A 20,012-nucleotide genomic window follows, 5' to 3' on the forward strand; every position below is an offset into this window, starting at 1 on the left:
AAGGTAGAGGCTTAAGCAAGGAATGCCACTCTGGGAGCTCCTAGGCAGCCTTCAAACACTTTCCATCCTTCAGCAATCCCAAAGTGCACCTCTCACAAGGGATTTCTTGGCAAAAGTTGTTTACAAGGGAGTGTTCTTTCTTTTTTTCAAGGGGGGGGGGGGGGTGGAGTGACCAAACTGGTGAAAGGTCTGGAAACTAAGCCTTATGAGGAGAGACTTAGGGAGCTGGGTATGTCTAGCCTGGAGAAGAGACGGTTAAGAGGTGATACGATAGTCCTGTTTAAATATTTAAAGAGGTGTCATATTGAAGATTGAGCAAGCTTGTTTTCTGCTGCTCCAGAGACTAGGACCCGGAACAACGGATACAAGCTCCAGGAAAAGAGATTCCACCTCAACATTAGGAGGAACTTCCTGATAGTAAGAACTGTTTGACAGTGGAACAGACTCCCTCAGAGAGTGGTGGTCTCCTTCTTTAGAGGCCTTTAAACAGAGGATGGATGGACATTTGTCAAGGAGGTTTGATTGTGATTTCCTGCATGGCAGGAGGTTGGATTGGATGGCCCCTGTGGTCTCTTCCAAGGCTGAAAGAGTGCAACTTGTCCAAGACCATCCACTGGGTTTCCATGGTCAAAAAGGTACCTTAACCCTGGTTTCCCAGAGTCCACTACTGAAACTACTAGACCTCACTGACTTTCCCCGCATTGGAAGCAACAGTCCCATCCCCTGTAGAATGGGCCGACCTGTCCTACGTTTCAGCCTTCTGCCCAGAAGGAATTCCAAAATGTCCTCCATTCTGAGCATTTCTAGGAAGCACGGGGTTTTGGCTTCTATTTTGTCATGTCCTACATTTCAGCCCTCTGTCCAACCCACTGGGTGACTTTGGGCAAGTCACGCGCTCTCAGCCTCTGAGGAAGGTGAAGGCAAGCCTGCTCTGAACAAACTTTGCCCAGAAAATAGGCTTGCCATGAATCGGAAAGGACTTGAAGGAACACAGCAATAAAATGGAGCATGGTGAGGTTGAGATGTCTCATCCACAGGATCGCCATGAGTCGGGCAGCTAATAACAAAGAACAACAACCCTTTGGATGTCTGTATGCTTATTTAAAGGTCCTGGTAAAAGCCTCTTCCTCCTCCTTTTTCTATCCATCCACAACAGGGTGACCAGATGTCCTCCTTTTCCAGGACGTGTCCTACATTCCAGCCTTCTGTCCAGGAAGAATTCCAAAATGCCCTCCATTTCAAGCATCACCAAGAAGCAGGGATTTCTAGGAATGATTTTGGCTTATATCTAGTAATGTCCTACATTTTCTTTCTTCCGTGAGCTATATTTTGCAGTGCCTTTGTCCTCCATTATGACATTTGTTCCACAGTGGAACACATTCCCTCAGAATTTGGTGGAGCCTCCTCCTTTGGCGGTCTTTAAACAGAGGCTGGATGGCCATCTGTCACAGGGGGCGCTTTGATTGTGAGTTCCTGCATGGCAGAAGGGGATTGGGCTGGATGGCCCTTGGGTCTCTTGACCAGGACACTGTGGGAAACTACCTGCCTTAATGAGACACACCTGCGCATCTCTAAGCAACTGGACTCTACCATTCCCATCCTAAAAGAGGGGGATTTGGCCCTCTCTTATGACGAAAAAGCCGTTTTAAACTAACTTCACGGCTCGAAAAAAAGGCAGGGTCTGGGTTCCTTCCCTCAGCTGAAGCTTTATGGACCCAAAAAGTGGACAAGAGGCGCCCCTAGTCATGCCATTAACCCTCCTCCCCCCCCATCATAGACATGGTACATCCCGCCACTGTGAGGTGGGTAAGCGGCGTCAAGAGAGCCGGCGGCGGGGCTTCCTTTCCGTCGAGCTACAAAGGGCGCTCAAAATGGCGGCGGCGACAGCGGGCGGCTGAGCGCCAAGGAATCCCTCCGGCGCATGCGCGGAGGTGCCCTCCGGCGCGTGGCACACGGGCACCACTCTTGGCGCCCCCGCCTTCGCTGCCATGGCTTTGGGGCTTCGGGCCAAGCGAGCCGCGGCGCTCCTGCACTTCCTGTGCTTGATCTGGGCCGTTTTCGCCCTGACCCAGAACCTAGGGCTGCCCAAATCGGTCCGCAAAGAGCAGGACAACACCTACGGGGGCCAGTGGAAGCACCTCACCTTCCTCAACCAGGTGCTAACTCTTAATGATTGGGACCGTTCTAAGACGGATGATAATATGCTGGAAAAGAAGAGCGCATGCGCAGATGGGATATTTCTCCTCGGCACGCGCAGGAGGGGCGGGTTCTTTGGGACGGGGAGCCAATCGGAGCAAAGGGAGGGAAAAAATGGCACGAAGGCGGTTGCTTTGCTGGGATTATCATACTACGCCCTTACACTGATACTATTGTCTCCTGTTGCATTCTGGGCATTGTAGTTCAGCAAGACCTAAGAGCCCTCTGGCTGAAAGTTCTAAATGTGTCTCTTTAAACTGCAAGTCCCACAATGCAACAGGGAGGCAGCCAGAGCAGTTAAAAGTGGAATAGCAGCACTATTAAGAACTTTATATATTTTGTTTATTTATTATTTTATTTATTTGTTTATTATGGGGAAGCGATAGGGGATTATGTAGGATTGGTTTTATTTTGTATATATAATTAGTACACTGTATATTTTGTATATTTCTTTTTTAAAATATAGTATTTATTAATTTTACAAATATATAAAATAAATTATTATTATTATTTGTATCCCTTTTTGAGGATCGAGGCAGGTAACATTAAAATTAAGACAAATTACATAAACAAATAACAAAACATTCCCTCAATACAACCCTCCCTCCCTCATATATAAATTTAACAACAAAATAGTAAAAGCATACAATCAATAATAACATTACTTAAAACAATATAAAGATACAAACCTTATTTTCCCCCGAAATGTAATACAATGTATTACTAAATATGACGTTGGTTTTGAATTAGAAATATTTACTATAGTCTTTTAAAATATCCCTCTAGCTCTCTATATAAAACCTCATTCATCATAGCTTCCTATATTCCTCAAGCTATCTCTCCCCTAGTGAAAAAAGAGGTTTTAGTTAACTATGTATATTCATCAAGCCTATATCATTATTCTAATCCATTCGTGACAGAGTCTTATATTTTCCCTTATATTATGTAAATTATTTACAACATTGATCTTCATTTCGGTCCAACAATATCGTTGCATCTTTTAGCTTCCTTCATATACTTTAAAAAGGGTTCCCTCATCTTATATATTTTGTATATTTCTGTATCTTATCGGAGTGTATTGTAGCCCGCCTCAGCCCTTAGGGAGAGACGGGATATAAATAATATTATTTGTTTCAAGGATTTATATCCTCTTGTTACATTCTGGGATTTGCAATTTTAGAGAAAGGTACTGAGAATTCTCAGCCGGAGGGCTCTTGGGCCTCAGTGGACTACAAATCCCAGAATGCAACAGGAGGCAGCCAGAGCAATGAAAGTGGAATAGCAGCGCTATAACAGTGCAGTGCAGTAGCCAACCCAGTGCATTATATTAATAGCTGTGTAGCAAGTGCATTGAGGCTGCTGACACAATACTGCAGAATTCATATAAACACTGACTTAATTGTCATCAATTTCAACTGGTCCTTCTTGCAGGTTTCATAACCTGGCAACACTGCTAAAAAAAAATCCTGTTTGATAGTTCATATGTCTAATGCTCAGGAATTATGGGGAATATGGAATTTTTGGAGGGCGCTACATTGAGGAAAAGCATAACTAGTTCCATCTTGACAAACTGACATTTTCTCAACATGCTCCCCACAACCGTTGTTAAGCCACTGCCCTTTGAGGAAGCTTATCATATGTCATTATGTATACAGTCATCCCTCCATATTTGCGGCTTTGATATTTGCGGATTTGATTATTCACGGATTTCATTAATATGTTTTCTCTAGGACTGTCTAGGTCCTCCAGTGCAACTCTGTGATCAATTTTAACTAAAAGTTGCACTGAAAGACCATTTGTAGCTACTCCAGTGCCATTCTATGGTCAGTGTATGTTGGACATTGACCACAGAGTTGCACTGGAGGACCTAGAGATTCCTAGATAGGTGTTCTCTCAGGTAAAAACTGTTTTTGTTATTTGCGGTTTTTCCATATTCACAGGGGTCTTGTTCCCCTAACCCTAGCAAATATGGAGGGACAACTGTACTTTCTTAATAACCATCAGCTACCTCATAGCGCTTTTATCAGAAACAAAACTAAGATACATGTATTTTAAATATATAAATAACGTTTGAACTGCTCCCAGTTTAATTAAAATTATATTGTAAAGACTAAGAATTGAATTGGTGTAAACATATCCAGACCAAAACCAAATACAAACAATAGGAATACCAAGTACATTTCTATACCGCTTATCAGTGCACCTAAGCACTCCCTAAGCCGTTTACAAGGTGTAAGCTAATTGCCCCCAACAATCTGGGTAGTCATTTTAGCAACCTCAGAAGGATGCAAGCCTGAGCTTGAGCTCTTTCACTGGTATTGAACTCGCAACCTTATGGTTTTGAGTGCGTGGCTGCAGTACAGGCATTTAACCACTGCGCCACCAGGACTCATTAGTAAGTTGTATATGGTTTCCTTTGATTTCTCAACAAAGCAAAAGGAAAGAGTATTTAGTGTCATATAATTGTCAAATAATTAAATTTATTTGTAATTTTATAGGTTCTGCAAGCAATACTGTATGTACTGTGTGTCATAATTGATGGTGTAGCTCTGTGCCTCCCATCCAAAGACAAGACTGTGTCACGAACGATGGTGCCTATCAGAGATTACATCTTCTCGGCATTTGTATTCCCCGTTGGCTTAGTAAGTAATCACTGTATCTGTAGTGAATTGGGCATCTGGCACAAGACAAATTGGTTTTGGAGTCCCTGTTAACGTAATGGCCAAAGATTAATAGCTGTCTAGTGGTCTAGAAAGAGTCCACTTATACGTTGGAAGTTGGGAAGTTAAACTGGTCACAATGCAGGGTCATCCAGAGCATTAGGGACAATTTTGCAATTGCTTTTCAGATGACGACATGCACAAACTGGTCAGAATCCAGACAGAAAATGAGGTGAATCAGGGAATAAGCATTTTCACAAATAGCTATGTTTTCATTTCCAGTTCACTCACGAATTTGTTTTTTTTTTCACGTAATTGCAGCAGTCTGAAAACCATGTCTCTGATTCTCCCTGTTCCCAGATTTCCCATTGTTCCTTGTTGTGCCAAGAAGAGGAAGCAGCCTTGTTCTTAAAGGGATACACACACACACACACACACACCTCTTTCCCTTGCACGGCTGGTCTCCTCCTTGTGCATCAGGGAACAGCTGGTGGGAGAGTAAGAGAGAGGATGTTTTGGAATTCCTCCTGGACAGGAGGAAGAAATGGAGGACATATCCTGGAAAAGGAGGGCATCTGGGAATTTCAGCTCTCCTTGAAACCAAGCAGGTTTATGGACCAGCCCCATCCTTTTCTCTCTCTCTCTCTCTCTCTCTCTCTCTCTCTCTCTCTCTCTTGTGTGTGTGTGTTTGTGTGTGGTTTTAAGGGAGTTTGCATTAAATACAATGGGACTTCCATCTGAATAAACATATATGAGATAGGGCTGTACACTGAATTTGTGAGGAGGAGCAGCTTATTATATCTATATGGTGCTTGGGTTGCAATTACTATACTAAATTTGAATGCATCATCCAGACTATGTTCCTTCTGTTGTGGGGAACCGGGAAACTGTTTTGCTAGCACTCAGAATTGTTTATCATTTCTAATAAGCCTATCCACTATATCTAAGAGTGCGAAGTGTGTTCCAGTACCTCATTTCCTTGATGTTCCTTTATTAGAGCTCTTCTACTGCAGTAGAGCAGTCATTAACTTTTCTTGTGCATAAAAACAAGGAAGAGAGTGAGAGTACAAAAAGAGAAAAAAGGAATGTTGCAGCATCTTTAAGGCTAATGATTTTTTTTTTTTTAATTTTAGGATGAGCTTCCATGAATATCAATCCACTTATTCAGATGCAGTATAGAGTAGTTACACTTTATGAAAAAAAAGTTTAAAACATAAAATACATTTAAAACCTTATAATTTTCCCTCTTTTCTGACATGTCCTGTGTAGATTTAACCATGGATAGTGGTTCCACGAACTGGGTGCGAATTAATAATTTTTCTTTCCTTGATTTCCTTCATTCCCATTTTACTTGGATTTTAACATAAAAAGTCTCTTCAGATGTTTCTAATACTTTTTAAAATTTCAGTGTAATTTATGTGAAGACAATCCGCTTCCAAAGCAATAAAACATATGCAAAATTATGTACATATGTGATTATCTTCTTTTGTCTGTGGAGGGGTTCAGCAGCCTTCATCATATTGTCAAAAGGATCCATGATCCCAAAATGATTAGGAGACACTGATATAAATTGAAATCATAAATGTCTTTTCTGTGACTGTATTCATGTTGAAGAATGAGTCTTACTTTATGCTGACTGTAGCTGTTCCCAATTATATCATGCCAGTTTCACTGTTAGATTTGGACCAGACCACCATCACTCATGCCTTTGTATTTTCAGACTTGCCACATGCTTTGTATTCTGCAGGGGGCTACTCATGAAAATATATGCACAAGATGAATGAATGAAAAAGTAGTTTGGTGAATCACTTAATGTTTTATTAGAAACTCTGTTTTCTCTTGGTCTCGGGGCGGGGGGGGGACAGCGATTTGTAAAAATGGTTGTTATCCATCCTATCTCACATATATTCCATTGCATCTTCAAAACACTCTGTTTTTATTAATCTGTATGACCCTCTCCAAAGCTATTGCATGACCACAAATACTTTTGGTTTATGCTAACAAAGATTCCTTCGTCATGTCAAGGGAATGCTAGGTTGTTTTCAAAGATGACACAGAACTCCCAGTTAAGAATGTGTTTTCTTGACTAATCTCCATTTTGATTAATGACTAAGCCATAATATAGAATATCTTTTAACCATTTCAGTGTCTTAATTGGTCTAAGGAAATAATCCCATTAACAAATAAACCGGTTTACCTCTTCCGGCTTGAATTCAGGATCTGGGATGCTCCCGGATGTTATCGTACCTAAATCATTGCCTATCTAGTTGGGATGCCACCACCCAGATGCATCCCAGGTCGAAGCCTCACTTGGCCGGCCAATTTTTGAAGTCCGAAGCTCCCCACCTTCGAAAAAGTGCTGGCTGAGCGAGGCTTCGACCCGGGATGCATCCAGGCGGCTTCAGCTAGATAGGCAGCAGTTTAGGTATGATAACATTTGGGGGCATCCTGGATCCTGAATTCAAGCCAGAAGAGGTAAACCGGCTTATTTGTTAATGGGATAAGCTCCTAAAACATGCTGCAGAAATAGTCCAGTTTGAGACTACTTTAACTGCCCTGGCTCAATGCTAGGGAACTGTAGGAACTGTAATTTTATAGCGTTCTCTGTCAGAGAGCTCTGGTGCCACAATAAACTACGATTCTCAGGATTCACTAGCACTGAGCCAAAGCAGTTAAAGTAGTCTCAAACTGGATTATTTTTGTAGTGTGTTTTGGACTATTGTCTACTTCAAAGTTAAGCAGATTATCTGTGGTCGTTATTCTTAATATTTGGCTGTATTCTTGCTTTACACTTTGTTCTTTAACTTTCATTAGTAGTTGTTCCATATCCTTGTGATTTTTGGCTAATAATATGATGCCATCTGCTTATCTTAAATTACACAGCCCAGTGATGAAAAAACTTTTTTCAATACTATATCTGATTTTAATGTATTTTTGGTGCTGAATTTGACAAACACAATAAACATGCCATGCTACACTACGGTTTTTCACATATTCAGTATTTTTATCAACTAAGCTGTTTTTCAGTTTTGATTAAATACAGATACTGATGTTCAATGCAATTTCTTTTAGTGCTTTTGAATGGAGTTTCGTGTTTCATAACAGTGATTTAAAGTGTTTCTATTAGAAGACTTTAACCCCTCTCTTAGTGTTTGCAGGATAATTTTTTACAGGCACATTTTATTCAGTCACATAGTACAACATAGAAAAGGCAAAGAAAGTTGTGAAAAAACTGTACATAGTGAAACAATGACCCTCCATTTTCCAGGCCTGTTTTTATTGATGTTTCCTTGTCAGTGTATGTATGTATGTACGGTGGACCCTTATTATCCACTGGGGTTTGGTTCCAGGAACCCCCATGAATTACAAAATGCATGTATGCTCAAGTCCCATTAAATACAATGCCATAGCAAAATGATGTCCCTTATATAAAATGGGAAAATCAAGGTTTGATACTTGAAATTTATACTTTTTAAAAATATTTTCAAGCCGTGGATGCTTGAATCCATGTATAACAAATCCGTGTATAAGGAGGGCCAACTGTACATTACCTAGGCTAGAATTTCACAGGTTAGAATATGCCAGCTGGCTGAGGCAGCTGGATGATGCAACATCTGGGATGGTTACACCATGGTGACTGACATGGAATGTCATTGTCACACCACTTTGAGGATATACCCAGGATGACTCAACAGACATGATGCGAGGGGCTGATGCAAGTGGACAATTGCAGACACCTGTATGAAAAGATCATGGCATGGACAATATGTATAAATATGGGTGTGATCTATGGACAGTGTGGGTTATTGTGAGTAGTGGATGGTTGGTTGGAGAGTCGTCGTCATGTATATAGTACTATATATACTTTGTATTAAAGTCCTGTAAATAGAACTTGGAGACTCCTGAGTATTCCTTTGGCACCTTGTGCAGTTGTAGATGCTGGCGGCGCTGCAGAGCCTAGCAGAGAAGGACCATGAGTAGTGCAGGGCTCTGACATTCCTTCTACAGTACTAGTTTTCACACCTCTTTAATCAGAATCTACGTTTCCTTCCATTTGATATGTCCTGTGTATAATTTAACAGTTATGATAATAACATACAGCCTTATCTGACATCCTTGTTGATTGGAAACCATTCTGTTTCCCCATATTCTGTCTGATGGTAGCCTCTTGTCTAGAATATAGGTGTACCTATTATTGTCATCAAGAGCCAGTGTGGTAATGGCTTGAGTGTTGAACTACCAGTCCAGAGACCAGAGTTCAAACCTCCGCTCCACTGGGTGACCTTGGGCAAGTCATATTCTCTCAGCCTCATAAGAAGGCAAAAGCAACCCTCCTCTGAACAAATCTGACCAAGAGAACCCTATGATTAGAAAGCCCTGTGATAGAAACACAGAATGTATGGCCTTAGGGTTGCCATATGTCAGAAACAACTTGAAGGCGCACAAAAACACATCATTGTCATCATTATCAACAAACTGCTCTTTGTGTAGCAAAAGTGCACATCAGTTTCATTTACAAAATGTTATTTATACAGTGGGCCCTTGATATCGTTACAGGACCCCTCATGGATGCCAAAATCCATGGATGTCAAATCCCATTAAATACAATGGACAGTAAAATGGTGTCCCATATATAAGATGGCAAAATCAAGGTTTGTTTTGTGTAATTTATTGTTATTTTGGGTGGAATATTTTCAAGCCCTGGATGCTTGAATCCATGGGGAAAAAATGAGGATATGGAGGACCAACTGTAGTTTCGTCCTTCACAGTCACAAGTTTAATATGATGTTATATAATATACTGTGTTATGTAGTCCTGAATAATGATCTGTTATGAAATTAATGTTTTTGTTAATTATCTGGAGATAAAATGAACAGAGTAATATCCTATATTCACAGTATTAAACCAACTGTAAGAAGGGGGGGGGAAGCAAAAATATTTTAGTGTTGAAAAAAATGTAGGCACACATATTCTGCATTCATATAATATTTTAATTATAAATGTTTTAATGTTTTTATCTCAGTTTGTAGCTGTTGCTTTCTGGAGCCTTTATGCATATGACAGAGAACTGGTGTACCCTAAAGAGCTCGATAATATTAATCCAACTTGGCTTAATCACTCTATGGTAAGTGAATGGTAAGTGGTAAATTAGCTTAATCATTCTATGATAAGTAAATATTTAGGCTTGTTAATTAGTTATTAATCTCATTTTTAAAAATAACTCTTCTGGAGGTGTGGTCCATGTCACACAAAGCCAGGAGTGGAGAAAATGTGAGCCCTGTCATGTCCCTGACTATTTTTGTTTTTCTGTTTCCCCCATCTCAGACTTTGTGGCTGTAATGGTGAAATTTAGTCACATGGTGGAAAATGCTTTTTTGCCTTTAAATATGTCACTGTACCAAAGAGAGAGAGAGAGAGAGCTAGCTGTACTTGGACTTTAAACAAAAGTGTTTGAGGGGTATGTTTTTATTTTAAAGGGAGAGAGCAAGAGAGAGCACTCCCTTTTTTCCTTCCCCCCACCTCCATGAACAGCACCATCAACTTTGGCGACTACTACTTGTATTGTCACATTAGCACAATCCAACTGAATTCCTTTACTTGCCTAGTGGAGACTATGAAAGGGGGAAATACTGTACACTGCTCAATTAATAGAAAAGCACAGAACTACAATAGGTACATCCTAGCTTCCCATGCAATACAAATAGGAACCACTGGTAACTGGCTGGCAGGAGTCTATGCCACATCTCAACCTGTGGTACCACAACAACATTCACTGCTTTAAAGGTAACTTTGGTCCACATAGCAACAATTGAGCCACAGGAAAGTATGAAGAATTCCTGCACAGAGGTGTTGAGATCTTATATGAAACTGCCTTCATTTTAATTTTTTTAGTTCACCTATCGGGTTAGTGATTAAGATGCCAATTCTGATGATCAGGAAAGTTGGCAGTTCAAGGCCCAAGTGCTGCATGATGAAGTGAGCACTAGTCCCAGCTTCTGGCAACCTAGCATGCAAATGCAAGTAGATAAATAGGTACCACTTTGGTGGGAAGGTAACAGTGTTTGGTGCAGTCATGCATACCACATGATCTCAGAGCTGTCTTTGGCAAAGCTAGTTCTTAGGCTTAGTAATGGAGATGGGCATCATCCCCTACAGTTGGTTACGACTAGACATTTAGCTTTTACCTTTATATGCTCTCTGTGAATTAGGTGATTCCCACCAGAGTATAGCCCTGAGTATATGTCACCGAGAAGCTTCATAGCAGGGGAAGTATGTGATCGGATACAAAATGTGTCAGAATACTATACTTTGTCATGGCAAGGTGAATGAGGGGACAAGTGAGAGGCAGTGCTTTTTAACCTCCATTAGGTTTAATGGGTAAAATGTGATATACACCATCTCAGTTCCTTTCATGTTATTGTTGTGTCTAATTAACAATTTGTAAGCCGCTCTGATAGCCTTGGCTGAAGAGCGGGGTATAAGTAAATAAAATAAATATTATTGTGTGCCTTCAAGTCATTTCTGACTTATGGCAGCCCCAAGGCAAACCTATCATAGGATTCCTCTTGGCAAGATATGTTCAGAGAGGGTTGCCAATGCCTTCCTGTGAAGCTGAGAGAATGTGACTTGACTAGACTGTAAAATATTTTCTTTGACATAAACATGAAACAAAAGCAGAAATTGTGTAATATTACAGAAGCACTGAAATCAATATAACAATCAGTACTAATTTTGTTAATTTTCTCCACATGTATCTGTTTGTGGTTTTGATTTTTAGCATACTACCATTCTGCCGCTGCTTTTCATAGAGCTGTTTATATGTGCCCATAAGTATCCTGGTAGGATTAAAGGAATTTTGGGACTTAGCTTCTTTGCACTTACATACCTCACATGGTAGGTATTTACTTTTGACCTCTTACAAATAAAATACTTTACAATTAATGTATCTTAAAATCAAATATTAACTTGAAGTATTTATTTTAAAAATCTGAAGAAGCATGATGTGCATACCATTGCACAGAAATATGGTTGCAATGGCTTCCTCAAAGTGATTTACTATAATTCATCTAAGTTATTTTAATAAACCAGTTGTTGTTGTTGTTGTTGCTGCTGCTGCTGTGTGCTTTGTAGTCATTTTCAACTTATGGCAACCCTTAGGTGAACCAGTTTCTTGGCAAGATTTGTTCAAAGAGGGGTTGCTTTTGCCTTGCTCTGAGGTTGAAAGCATGTCACCCCCTGGATTTCCTTGACTGATCAGGGATTCAAACTCAGGTATCCAGAGTCACAGTCCAATGTCACTACACTATGCTGGCTCTCTAAAAATAAACTGTAAAATATTATAAATAAATATTATCAAATAATGCACATTAATTAAATATTACTACTTTAATTACTATAAACATAGACCTGTGCTGTAATCAAAATTAATAATTTTACCTCCAAACATTTGGTTATGTCTCTTCTCTTGAAATCAGTACCAAATACTGTAGATCCTGCCTGTATCTTGAAAGAAATCCAAATTTAAATAACATTTATAATAATGTACATGTAATTTAAGAGTTGCACTTGCATATGACTTCAGAAATAAGTGCATGCAATCAGCTACCAATCTTTATGATTGTATGGCTCCTTGTATCCCATAATATTTATCTTTTTCTTTTTTTTTTCTTTTTAAGGATACTATGGGTGCACCATAAATCTGGGATTTGGGCATATCCAGTTCTAGGAGTGCTCAGTCAATGTGGAATGATAGTATTTTTCTCTGTCATGTTCTCTGTTTTGATAACCTTCTACTTCCTTGGGGAGCAGTTAACAAAATGGCTATGGGGTAAGTAAAGCAAACAATTGGTATCTTTTTTTCAGTGCTCCAGTTGGCCTAAGGGTTGCATTTTCAAACATTCATTGTATTAGTAAGCAGATAAAACTTTGTTGTTTCTTCAGAAAACAGATTCTTAAAAGTAGTAATGAATGATGTGATGAGTTTCCTCCTGAGTGCCTACATGCACGGCAGAAATTCCCACAGACATTCTACCAAGTCCTGCTTTCCACCGAAAGCCTCCATTTTGACACAGCAATGGACTGGCTATTCCAGATATCATGACAGAATTATTCAGCAGCCTTCTCTGCTCCAGTGCAAAATTGTTTTCCACAATCACATTAAATATTTTGTGCCTTAGATACCATATCATTAGGTGGCTGTCTGTGAGAGAGGAAGTACCTCACATTATCATGAATAGCTGAACATATTGCAGTGTACCTTGCACAGCCAACAGAGCAGAAGGAAGTGGGGAGATCAGAAGACCACCTATGAGATTCCTTTCATATGCATAGGGGCGGCACATGGAAGGGGATCCTTATTTATCTTTATTTATTGTTGTTAATGTGTCATGTGCCTAACAGCAAAATATTCTGAAACGTGTTATGTTTCTTTTCTTTTTCAGCAAGACGTAGGAAGAAGTGTACATAGAGAGGAACCTGGAAACGGTATAAGGTCATTAAAAGTTGAAACTGATTTATGGAAGAGAGTGCAACTTTAATCAAGATAAATGTGTTAATCGTAACTGGTTCATAAGTGTTCAGAAAATAGCATTTTCTCCCTTTTATAATTTATAGTAAAAGCCACAAAAACATAAAGAAGAAATCAGAAAAAAATCAGAAAAATCATGCTTATATCAAAATTTCTGCTTTTATATATAGAAATTAGGTATATATATATAAATAGATTGTGTACACATAGTGTTAATCCCTCACATGATAATACAATGTCCAATCTGTTGGAATAGAATTCTTCCAATAGTATCATGAGAGTATGAGCATTTCACATGTATTTATGCACTTTTTTAAAGAAGAAAACTATTTTTAAAAACAATATAATGCATCTAGGAACAATGCACAGTATCTTTCCGCTTAGTAGCCATGTGACAGTAGGAGAAACTGTTTTATGCTCCAGAGTCTAAATAGGCTTTCTAAAACTGTACACAAGCCAAGAACTTTGAACTATGCAGCTGCAACTGGCTAAAACCTCTTCTGCTTGATATTTCTGTCTCTACATCAGGTTTCAGTAATAACAGTGCATATATTGGTTTCTCATTGACTTGTTATACAATTGTCAAATTTTGCCTGGAAGTTCATCAAAGATCATTTCCAGAAAACATGAATAACTTGGTTAAAACAAGTATGTCTCTACCAGTTGGTGAGTAGGATTAAGGGAGTGGATGGAAACATTGAAGTATGCTGCATTTTTTCTTGTGTTTTGTGAAACCATGGACTAGACCAGTATACCAATACGTCTTTAAATGAACACAGGCTGCACTCCTAAATGTTCCCACACGTGGATCAAAGCATTTCCTTTTATTTCAATAATTACAGTACCTACTAGTTTTTATGAGGTTGGTGACTTGTTACAATATTCTACTGCATAAACCATCGTATTTCTGATTAAGGATATACATCCTTTCCCTCACAACTCCAGAACAGAATTTCAGCAAATACTGGATTCTTTTCAGCTGACATCTCTGGAAATAAGCTGCTAATGAACTAGTTCTTTGGATTCCAACATATAGAGTGTCCCTCTGCTTTTTAATTTCACAGTAGTAAGGAGGGATCATGCTATATTTTATCTTACTACAAAGCCACATCTTTGCCTCTAAATATATTTTGTTACATGGTTTTAATTATACTTTCCTTGAATAATAAAATACTTTCCTTCTCACCAATTTTTCTAGTACTAGCTTTTTTAGTACATACAGAATGTACTGGTGATTTATTAACAGTTTGCAAATATGTCTGTCATGTATAAAGAAAATAGAAGACTCTAAAAATATTCACTTCTTGTAAGAAAGTACAGTCGGCCCTCTGTATCCATGGATTCTGCATCCTCCGATTCAACCATCCACAGCTTGAAAATATTTGAAAGAATTCTAAAAAGCAAAACTGGATTCTGCCATTTTTATGTAAGGGATACCATTGTATTACTCCATTGTATATAATGGGACTTAAGCATCCATGGATTTTGATATCCACAGAGGGTCCTGGAACCAAACCCCAGCAGATACCAAGGGCCCATAGTAGCTAAAAAGAGAAGGCCAGAGGTCTTCTCAGCAGTGCTTGGTAGCACACCAGTTAATTTTATATTATGTTTCTTTTTTAAAATCTGTTAATTTTTTTTTATTTCTTCTGTGAAAAACATAATCAGATAAAGTCTATAAGTCACAAATCCTTACTGAATATGATAACTGTATTGCTTCAAAATGCCACTAGCTAGGTAAGGTATTATATCAATTCAAGATCTTATGATTACATGACTTGATCTGACCTTTTATTAAGAATGCTTATCTTAAAAATCAGTAATAAGTGATTCTGTAACATATCGGTGATATTTATTATTAAATCATATAAGAAAAAGAATATTCTCTATGCTTGGAGATAGTAACAAACTACTTTTACTTACTGTATATAGAGATGCTGTTTGTCTGAACTAGCATCTCTAGGTAAATATTACATATGTGGCCATCAAATCATAAGATAATATTAACTTGGAGAAACATTGCCACCTTACAGAATTTTTGGCATCTCCATTTTTCACCTTGTTGGAAGCCATAGTTCACACAAATGCACTCCCACAGTAAGAAGGAGCTGAAGAAAGTGTCTGGTATCTGGGAGATGGTTGCATACAAACCATTAATCCTGGCTTCAAAGCAAAGAACATTGGAAACCTGTTGATTCCAAAAGGGAAAAAAATGCTTACATTTCTCTCAATTTAAGTGCTAATTTCTTAGAAAAATAAATCAGGTAGCAGTCCCTGCAAAGAAGAATGTAGTGTTCCTCAAATCAAAGCCACATACCTAACATCCTAATCCTAATTGTATTGCGGGATTCTTCCTTCAGCCCTGTTATGTTACATGGGAGTGTCAGCTCATCATGTTTTTGACATCTTGCTTACAGTTTCAACATAGCTTTTGACAATGTTAAGCTTACCATAAAATCTCTCGAATCTCTTATTTCAGCAGCGGGTTCCAGCAGAGGTGCCATTTTCTTGATTTCATTATCCATCCTTGATATTGTGATAAACTGAAGAATAAGCACTGGTGCTGTACAAGTGCCATTTTGCAGTAGGGAGAAAATGTTGTAAGGCCAGCAATATCCCCTGGTATCTTCACTATATTTAAGAAGATGTATAGGAAGCTTTAAAATCAGTCAATCAGAAAGATGATTATGAGGAGAACAAGAGCATCCATTGTTAGACTCCAATGTTTTCATAAACTACAGCAGTTTTCGAAGGGATATTATGACTCATGCCTGAGTATGAATCATTAACAGAAATTTCCACAGTAAATAGGTTATCCTGTAATTGTCAAACAGAATGTTTTTCCATTATAACCTTCTACCATTTATCAGTATAGTCTGGAGCCAGAAAGATACCTTCCTTTTCCTCCTCTTGTATGGTATCTGCTGCCTATGTAGACATGGCAAATCAACAGAGCCTATCTGCTAAGGATGAATCTACTGACATTGCCTTTTGAAAGATTTTTGTGAAGAAGATACAAAGCATTACATGAACTCTGAGAGCCAGCATGGGGTAGTGATTTGAGATTTGGATTAGGACTGTGGAAACCAGGGTTCAAATCTTTGCATAGCCATCAAAACTCACTGGGTGGCCCTGGGTAAATCATTCTCACAGCCTCAGAAGCCAAACCTCTTCTGAACAATCTTGCGTAGAAAACCCTGTGATAGGTTCATCCGAGGGTCTCCAGGAACTTAAAGGCACACAACAACTACAATAGTTGTTCCCATGTGTATCTTCAGTCTCTCTCCTATAATTCAGATTACATGGTCTCAAAATTACATACTGTACACCTTTTGTCCATCAGTATCACTTGTGTTTGTCCATCAGTATCACTTTTGTCCATCAGTATCACCTTGCTTCAAGGTGGGAAGCTATTTATTCCAGTTGTATCTTCACTGTGGTTTCCAATTTCAGCCTTCCAAGTCTTTTTATTCCTTTCTCTGTGCTTAGATCGGATTCGTGCTTTCACTAACATAAAGCTTTGAAGGATTGTCAATAAAACACCTTCATACCTTGTTCAAAGAAATGTTTTCTTAAGTCATTTACAGTCCCGTTATCGGCCCTTGGAGTGGTTACTGGCTGTCATGAACAGCTTTGAAAATATTGTAATGTTACAAAATGGTGCAAATTTATTTTAATGCATTATATTGGCACATTAGAACATGGTACAAATAAGGCATAAAACCACACTCATTTGGACTGCTTCAGGCAGAAATCTGGCTACATTGTTTTGGAACATTGTAAAAACTGCACCCAAATGCCGATACCTTCCTCCACCATGAATAAACTTATTTTTCCTGTACAAACATTTGTCTTGCTTTGTTCTAGTCTGTTGTAGAGCCAGAAAACAGCTCCATTTGGAATAGTTTGTCATTTCCCCCCTCAGTATACCTAGTTACCCTGAACAGTCACGTCATTGTTAAAAATGTTTCCTTACCTCTGAAATCCTCTTCATGAGCATATTATTATTCATTTATATTACTCACTGTAGCACCCAGCATTACTTGGGAAAATAATTACCCATTAAGATCATTCAGTTTCATATTTTCTGGAGGACAAATTCTTTTTAAGGTGCTCTAACATTCCCTATACATTGTTCATCAGTCTCAGTTGCCCTTTAGAGGGCATGGATGACCAAAAACATTGTACCATATGCATTTAAAAAAATAATGGGGGACTTTCTCCCAAAGTGAATTTTGTGGGTATCATGTCAGACCATCCCAAACATTCCCTCCTAATTTGATGAAAATGTGTCCAACAAATTATACAGTAATGGGAGCTTAATATATATTACAAATCTATATACTGGTAAATGAAATTACTTTAAATAAATGAAAAATCTTCAGGTCCATACAAGTAGGCCATAATAAAAACCAGAGGTCAATTGATCTTTTTGATATAAAGTTAATTAAGTCATTTGTAGTTGCAAATATAATATTACTTAACATTATGATAGTTTAATTGCTGTTTAACTTTTGCATGTTGTAATTTTTAACTGTTTTAATTGTAAGGCTCCTTGAGTCCCATACTGGAGGAAAGAGGGGATATTATACTGTTGTATTTTATTTTATTTGTTGAATTTATCTCCTGCCTTTCTCCCAAGATGAGATTCGATGATGATGACGACGACGACAACGATGATGATGATGTAGTAGCAGTAGTCACCAGTCAGATGGATAGACTCAATCATGAAGGACATGGGCCTGAGTGTACAGGAGCTGAGCAGGATAAAGGGTGTGATAAATGGGAGTCCCTCCATTTCTGAGAGCCTTCTTCCCAGATAACAAAGGGTTCAAGTGTATGAAGAGGTACACTTATATTTGAAATGGGCAGTTGGGAGAAGCACGAACCTTTGAGATGGTTCTGAGGAAGATTGTAAAAACCATGGAGCCAACATAAGGCTTTGTCTAACAAGGTCTAGCAAGGAACTGTCTAACAAGGAAGGATGGCCTTGATATTGGAATGACAGCAATACTGGCACCAATTTCACCTCCAAGGGAGGTTATTCTATAACTGGAATGCCAGAGCAGAGAAGGCCCTCTCCCACACAGTGGCATCGCTAGAAGGTACAGGTGACACCAACACAAGGGGTGGCAACATCACCGAAATGGCTGCCTATAAAACAACTTCCCTCTCCTCAGTGCCGCCGCCCCAGGGCCCAGTACTGGCAGGGAATGAACTCAAAGGGACCAATGTGAAGTGGTTCAGGAACCATCCCCAGTCTCCCCAGCCACCCACTTCTCCAAGTTGGGACCTCACCATCCTGCCTGCCACACTCCACTGTCCCTTGCTAGTGAAGCGAGATAGCATCTTCGAATGGTTTTCCATTAATGTTTTGATTTGATTGATAGTTTAATGGGTTTTAACTGCTATACTACAGTATACCGTATATTGTTTTAGTCATTTTGTTTTTAAGTTATAATGTAAACAACTGTGGGTTTACATTATAGAAAGGATATAAATTAAATTAATAAAATAAATAAATAATGGTGTCATTTTGATGTAATAAACATCGCAAGCATAGTGACAGAAGAAAAATGCAGCACTAAGGCTAAGGATTTCAATCTGGATCAGGCCAAGAAGTCAAAGAAGACTCTTATTAAAGTTGGTGCATCATCCCTTCATAGGATATTTGTTACGAGAGCACCTTGCAAGCCATTTTTGCTTGTAAGCACCAGTATTGTTTATTTTAAAGGAAACTCTTCCCTCTATTCCAAGATGTCTCAGTTCCAGTAGCAAGACAATGGTTATATTCTGTGCTTTCAAGTCATTTCTAACTTATGATGACCCTAACGTGAACCTATCATAGGATTTTCTTGGTAAAATTTGTTCAGAGATAATTTTGCCATGGCCTTCCTTTGAGGCTGAGAGAGTATGTGGATGTCAGTGGATGTCCATTGCTAAAGGGATTCAAACCCTGATCTCCCAGTATCCTAGTCCAATGCTCAAACCACCACACCATGCTGGCTCCCAAAGACAATTATATTCTTCACTTCACTGGAGATCAGATTTTCACTTATTCAGATCCATTCTAGTATCAAACTGTTCAATCTGGAGATCATGTTATGCATCTTTCACTATGTCACTTTACTTTTGTCACAAGAAAATGGTGCAGATTTGAACAAAGACCTACTAGGAGGGAGCATAATTCAGTGGTACAATAACATTTGGCTACAGATATCCAAAATCCTGGCATCTCCAGTTAGGAGGAGTTATCAGCTGATAGAAAGGGCTCCTACCTGAGTGAGATCTTGTATACCAATTACTGGACTAGATGTGCAAACACTCCAATCTGGTATAAAGCCAATTCCTATGTAAACAAAACCATGATGCTATGGTGTAATCCCAAATACCAACAATGTCACTAAATTAAAGTAATCAGAAACTGCTCTCAGCTTGACTTCAGTTTATGGTAACCTGAGGAATGAGAAACCACACCACTCTGTCATTAACAGCCCTGCTCAGATTTTGCAGACTCAGGGCTATGGGTGCCTTAATTGAGGGGCAAAACAGACGGGCAGGAAAAAGGGACTTGAATCTGCCTTTTCCAAAGCCTCATTGAAAGCCCAACAACTGCACTGCCCACTCCG

General features: G+C 39.0%; 1 protein-coding gene across 1 annotated transcript; it reads left to right on the forward strand.

Annotated features, from left to right (window-relative positions):
- The first annotated feature begins 1,887 nt into the window (after positions 1–1,887).
- On the forward strand, positions 1,888–14,527 carry LOC121929340 (androgen-induced gene 1 protein-like). The gene is made up of 6 exons (XM_042464807.1): positions 1,888–2,156; positions 4,695–4,838; positions 9,880–9,981; positions 11,635–11,750; positions 12,533–12,684; positions 13,298–14,527. The coding sequence occupies exons 1-6, from the start codon at positions 1,989–1,991 to the stop codon at positions 13,321–13,323; spliced, it is 708 nt and encodes a 235-aa protein (XP_042320741.1). The 5' UTR covers positions 1,888–1,988; the 3' UTR covers positions 13,324–14,527.
- The last annotated feature ends 5,485 nt before the right edge of the window (positions 14,528–20,012 follow it).

This window comes from Sceloporus undulatus, chromosome 4 (genome assembly GCF_019175285.1).
Source record: "Sceloporus undulatus isolate JIND9_A2432 ecotype Alabama chromosome 4, SceUnd_v1.1, whole genome shotgun sequence".
Taxonomy (NCBI): Eukaryota; Metazoa; Chordata; class Lepidosauria; order Squamata; family Phrynosomatidae; genus Sceloporus; species Sceloporus undulatus.